The sequence below is a fragment of the Helianthus annuus genome, chromosome 8, assembly GCF_002127325.2.
Source record: "Helianthus annuus cultivar XRQ/B chromosome 8, HanXRQr2.0-SUNRISE, whole genome shotgun sequence".
NCBI classification, from domain to species: domain Eukaryota; kingdom Viridiplantae; phylum Streptophyta; class Magnoliopsida; order Asterales; family Asteraceae; genus Helianthus; species Helianthus annuus.
The window spans coordinates 45,009,880-45,016,013 of record NC_035440.2 but is presented as its reverse complement, the minus strand read 5'-3'; the positions used below and the strand labels follow the sequence as shown (position 1 = coordinate 45,016,013).

The 6,134-nt window shown below is 29.8% G+C and overlaps 1 protein-coding gene across 1 annotated transcript; it reads right to left on the bottom strand.

Moving 5' to 3' along the window:
* Positions 1-457: 457 nt before the first annotated feature.
* LOC110871063 (chromatin remodeling protein EBS) lies at positions 458-2,048 on the bottom strand. Its single transcript, XM_022120038.2, has 4 exons — positions 1,860-2,048; positions 1,239-1,572; positions 985-1,053; positions 458-673 (listed from the first exon to the last, which is right to left on the bottom strand). Exons 1-4 carry the CDS (start codon positions 1,912-1,914, stop codon positions 535-537), a joined length of 597 nt encoding a protein of 198 aa, XP_021975730.1. The 5' UTR covers positions 1,915-2,048; the 3' UTR covers positions 458-534.
* Between the last annotated feature and the right edge of the window lie 4,086 nt (positions 2,049-6,134).

Here is a 6,134-nt window from a genome sequence, read left to right as displayed (position 1 = left end):
CGTCAAAAAAGCCCTCCTTAAAACACATAGTTTAAATATCAACAAACGCTATTTTTAAATTTAAGTATCTATAATCAATTTGCAACAAATAAATAAATAATGTTTGTTTTCTATGAAAAGACACTCACATAATATATTTATTAAGTTACCTTTGCGTACACTAGTTTGCTTAACTCACATGGTCAACCTGGGTTACAATTTTGTTCAAAAGTCATGTTTCATCCTACTAATATGTCAAGAGATCTTTTGTTAATTAGTGATTGCGTGTTGGTAATTCTCGTTGACATTAACTAATCCTTTCTTTTTTTAAATAGCTATTAACATAGACATCCATTTCAGTATCATGTAAAAATTAGATTTCATAAATTATTATTAATAATTAGTATATATGAGCCTGCTTAGAAGATTAATGTAAATTAAGTTGTATGTTTGCTGAATCTTGTGACAACACACTAACTGAAGTAGAAACAAATACATAACCGCCATAAAGATGCACATTTAAAAAAACACCCAAGTTATTTAGAATTTTCAGGATCATTTTGCATCATCATCGGAGCATTTTGCATCATCATCGGAGCATTTTGCATCATCATCAGAGCATTTCTTAGAGCAGAGAAACTTCGTTAGTCCCATTGCATCTTTATCTTTCATGCCCTTGCATGATGGATGAAACCTGCAAAATAATCAGATGTGCATCAATAATAGGTACAAATCCACGGACAACCCCTAATAATAAATTGAGCAATTAATTATCTAAACTATTAGAAATTAATTCTAATGCACACTTTAGAAATTAAATATATAAAAATGATTTGTTTCTTTAATGATAACTAAACAATATGGTATTAAAAATTGGTTCAAGATTTAAGGTTGTTTATATCATTCTCACAAATCACTTTTAAATACAAAATAATAAAAAAAATGTCTCATCTATGGCATGAACATTATGCATGTGATTATTGATGATATTTGGACAAGATATACCTGCACATGCATCCATCGCATTGCACCATAAATAGATCCGGATTGTAAGGCATTTCACAGTCGCATTCCCTTCATATATCATATCATGTATATAACCAATTAGTTCATAAATCTTGTCAAGTAACAAAATGAAGTGATTAAGATTATAAGATCTATAAATTAAAAGCAACATAATATCTGCCATTTTGGGACATATTTCAACACTCATGAAACAAAAGTGAATAACATGCAGTTGACAAAATCAAATTACTCACACGTCAACAAAGCCATCGACGACACATTTTTCAACACAGTTGTATTCAAATCGGCAAAAATAATCGTCAGCACCAATAGGCTTTAGGTTCATGTAGTTCTCCAAGGAATAAACAACACACTTCCCTTGGATGGTATGGATGCTACGCACATCATAGTGATTAGATAAAAGCACCTCCTTTATACCATGAAAGGTTCTCCTCCCTTGCTTTGTCTCCTCCGGTAGGTAATACCACCGAATCCGAACCATCTGACGCTCAACATCCAACGACTCTACTTGAGCAACAGAAGTGGGTATCTTAGGGTCATCAGTCCTTATACGCACGTAATCACCGACTGTACATACAAACAAATCAACAGCACCGTCAAGTCTCTCAAAAAATAGATTTTTAACCTAAAATTAAAATGTATAACTATAAAAAAAAGTTCCACATCGTTTAACTTTAAGGTTATACAATCATAATGGCCAGACTTTGAGTGTTTGCATGATATGCGTACACTGTATAACAATAAAAAAAGTTCCACATCATTTAACTTTAAGGTTATACAATCATAATGGCTGGACTTTGAGTGTTTGCATGATATGAGTACACAATACGCGACGTAAAATAAACATGTCATACCTTTGATAACTATGTTGGTACCGTTGATGGTGTAGGAATTTACGTTCTGGGCCATTATAGATACTAAATTTGAGAAATACTTCAAAACTTTTTGAAACTGAAACAGAAAACGAAGAAGAAAATGACCAAAAGAAATAAAATGTGAGAGATTGCTAAGAAAAATTGACGGTTTTGAGAAAGAAAAGTAGCAACTGGTAGCCGAAAGTATGTAATAAAAGGTGAATGCATGGATGCCTTTTAATAGGGGTGGTTGATGAATATACCATGAATAGAATTTATGACAAACATTAAATGGTATGTAAAAACATTATATATATATATATATATATATATATATGGGACCGCTAAAATAAAAACCCCATCCAGTTGTAAGAACCATAAGAACTACACCGTACGGGGCGACGTGGATCAAAATTTTTTTCATAAACGTAGATGCGTGTATTATAAACACATTTGTAAAAAAATTCAAAAAAAAAATGTCGTGTGTGTAGTTTTGAGCACCACAAGTTTGTGTTTACGGGTACCGTAAATTTTACACACGACATTTTTTTTGAATTTTTTTTTAAAAATGTGTTTATAATACACGCATCTACGTTTATGAAAAAAAAATTTGGTCCAGCTCGCCCCGGATCAAAAAGTTCTCATGGCTCTTACAACGTGGTTTTCATTTTAGTGGTCCCCTCCCCTATATAGGGGACCGCTAAAATGAAAACCACCTCCAGTTGTAAGAACCATAAGAACTTTTTGATCCGGGGTGAGCTGGACCAAAATTTTTTTTCATAAACGTAGATGCGTGTATTATAAGCACATTTGTAAAAAAAATATTAAAAAAAATGTCGTGTGTGTAGTTTTGAGCACCACAAGTTTGTGTTTACGGGTACCGTAATCCACCTCGCCCCGTACGGTGTAGTTCTCATGGTTCTACAACTGGATGTGGTTTTCATTTTAGCGGTCCCATATATATATATATATATATGTATATATATAGGGGATGGATCATGAGAAAACTAGTTTAAATGAGAAAATAAAAAAAACTAACTAAAAAAGCCTAAGAAACATACCAATTTTTTTTATTTTTTTTACAATTTTTATAAAAAATCGCTATTTTTGATGTATGGAAATAAATTTTCAAAAAAAAAATTTGTTGTACTGCACATGTATAGTACACATATAATGCACATGTGTAGTACACATATAATGCACATGTACAGTACAAGTTTTTTTTTTTGAAAATTTTTTATATATAAAAATAGCGATTTTTTTATAAAAATTTGTAAAAAAAAATTGGTATTTTTTTTAACCTTTTTTAGGCTTTTTTAGTTAGTTTTCTAGTTTTCTCATTTTGATATAGTTTTCTCATAATCGTCTCCCTATATATATATATACTAAAACATTTATTAAAGTCACGAAAAGCTAAAGATCATCAAAGAACAAATATAATATGACAGAATGTTATTATCTTATTCAAATGATTTGAAATTACCCACTCAAAAGTGTTGACCATCATATGGTCTACCAAAGCATGTGGTTTGTCTTCTTACCAAAGGTCTCAAACACATTTTCATATATTTTGGTTAGAGGATTAGAGATATATTGGTGAAAACATTCAATGATCATTAAATGCTTAACTAAATTCGTTGAATATTATCAAAGGGGAACCTACATAGTGCGGTAGAGTGGGCAATTTCACTACAATAACATGATTTAATTAAAGTTCAAAAAATAAACAAAAATAAGATGAAGGTGTCATCATTAGGAGGTTATCTTTCTACTACATTGAAGGGAAGGAGGTGATCGATCTTTAGGTTAGAATGATGGAGAATATTATTTTACCTCAATTTTAAAATTACGATTTTACCTCCGCTAAAAATTGCAATCTTGTCATCGTTTTTTTTCCTTTGGCAAAACCATGGTAGTGTTTTATTTTACTTTATTGACTTAATTTTGTTTTTATTAATCCCAAACAGCTGTCTAGCACTCGCTAATTGGTTCTGACAAATTATTGTTTTGCCCCCAACTCTAAATTACACGCTTGTCATCGTTTTAGTTAATTTTTTTTATCATAACTATGGTACTGTTTTTCTTTAATTGGTTAACTTGATGTACCTTTTTTGATATCGTGTTATAGGTAGCATGTATAACTAACCGACATAAAGGCGTACATGTTATTAACCTAAGAAATACTTGGTTTAGCGCCCCGCAACGCGGGCGGCGCATAACTCTAGCTGCCTAACACTGGCTTATTAGTCCTGAAAAATTACAGTTTTGCCCTGAGCCCAAAATTACGGTCTTATCATCGTTTTTTTCATACCAAAATTATAGTAGTATTTTTTAATTGATTGAGAATTATTCAACCATTGCCCCCTAACGCGGGCGGGGCATCTACTAGTTTACTTACACTTATAGGTTATTCGGTAAGATTGATCACAAAAATTTCTATATTATATCATACTATATAAACAATCAAATTAGTTGTTTATGTATAGGGGATGGATCTGTTGAAAAACATTGAGTTGAAAAACCCATGAATACATGTGTAATAATCAATTTTTAATTTTTTTTTTACCGTTTGATTTTCAAAATTTTGAACCTCAAACCAAACACCGAACTGAATCAAACTAAACCAATTAAGAATATGTAAACCAAACCAAATTCATCTGAATTCAATTTAGTTTCGTTTTGATTTAAAACTAAACAAATCGATTTCAACCAAATTGAACCAAGATACTTTTTTACTAATGATATTTCTTTTTGTGTTTGAAATAGCAAGGCCTCAACTAATTTAAACCAAATAATCATACCACACAACGTATTATAAAAGAAAGTTTAAAAGCAAAATAAAAGGAACAAATCCAGAAAATAGTCTTATACACAAAGATAAAGTTCAAACACAAAGATCATAGAAATTTAGTATTTTGACTAATAAGTTTTATATGGTTTAACAAATATTATTATTTTTATTTAATAATTAATCAGTAGTACGGTTTATTTGGATTACCAAATAAAAAAAATAAAAAAATTGTGGAACCAAACACTGAATTCCTTAATCAGATCGCTTTTTCGGTTACGGTTACGGTTGCGTTTAAGTTTTTTTTTTTCCTAAACACCCCTAGGTGAGAACATTCAATGAGCATTTAATGCTTAATTAAATATTTTAAATATAACTAGAGGGAACCCGCGTAGGACGACAGATTGGTCAATTTCAGTACAATAATAAAATTTAATTAAGGTTCAAAAAAATTTAAAAATAATAAAATGAAGGTGTTGGTTATTAGGAGGTTAAACAACCACTACATTGAAGGGAATGAGGTAATCGATCTTTAGGTTAGAATGATGGAGAATTATATTTCAAATATTTCATTTCATAAACAATAAATTGTATATAGTATATCGCATAAATTTCAAGCGTTCACTTTATAACCGAATATATCATATTCATACGTCTTAATATTTCACGTCTTAATGCCATTTTCATATCTTGTCTTCATATCATGTGAAAATTACCTTTTTATCTCAAAGAATTGTATAATAATAATAATAATAATAATAATAATAATAATAATAATAATAAATAAATAAATAAATAAATAAATAAATAATTAATAGCTCAACTTGACCAATATCAATCTATTTAATTAGTAGTTGAATTAATGACTTGTATTAAATTTTTATTAACATGAGTATATACTTATAATTTTACACATCTAGAATACATTATATATCACTATAATCAAAATAGTTCAAACATGTGTTTTATTTATATACGAGTTTTTAGAACCCGTGCGTTGCGACGGGACTATCAAATTATACCAAAGATGGATGTAAAAATGTTGAACCACAACGCGGGTTGCGAAGTGTTAACTCGTCAACTTTAAACTGAAACGTAAAATTACATTATCGTAGAAAATATATATTAGTCGAAACGATAGCCAAACAAACCAAAGAAATCAATCAAATAGTACTGAAAATAAATAGATTTAGCTATATAGTTAAAAAGAAAACATAGCATTGAATGTTAATTCATAGTTATCAACAATAAACTTTACATTTTAATTATCATATCAAGTAATTTGGTAATGTGATGGTGGTCCATTGACAAAGACAAAACCTTTAAACACGTTGGTTTGAAAGGGTGAGATTTTGGGTTCAAATTCTATAGAAGACAGGGTTTAAAAGAAAAATTACCATTAAAAAAAATGGTATTGTTTCAATCCCACCATTTCAATATACCGTACTATCCACAATAAAATGTAATAAAATTGTACTTTTTCAAGA

Coding starts and splice junctions, on each gene's coding strand:
- LOC110871063 (XM_022120038.2), bottom strand. CDS start 1,914: ATGGCCCAGAACGTAAATTCCTACACCATCAACGGTACCAACATAGTT. Junction 1,573..1,859: donor TACCAACATAGTTATCAAAG/GTATGACATGTT, acceptor TTGTATGTACAG/TCGGTGATTACGTGCGTATA. Junction 674..984: donor TGCGATGGATGCATGTGCAG/GTATATCTTGTC, acceptor ATTATTTTGCAG/GTTTCATCCATCATGCAAGG.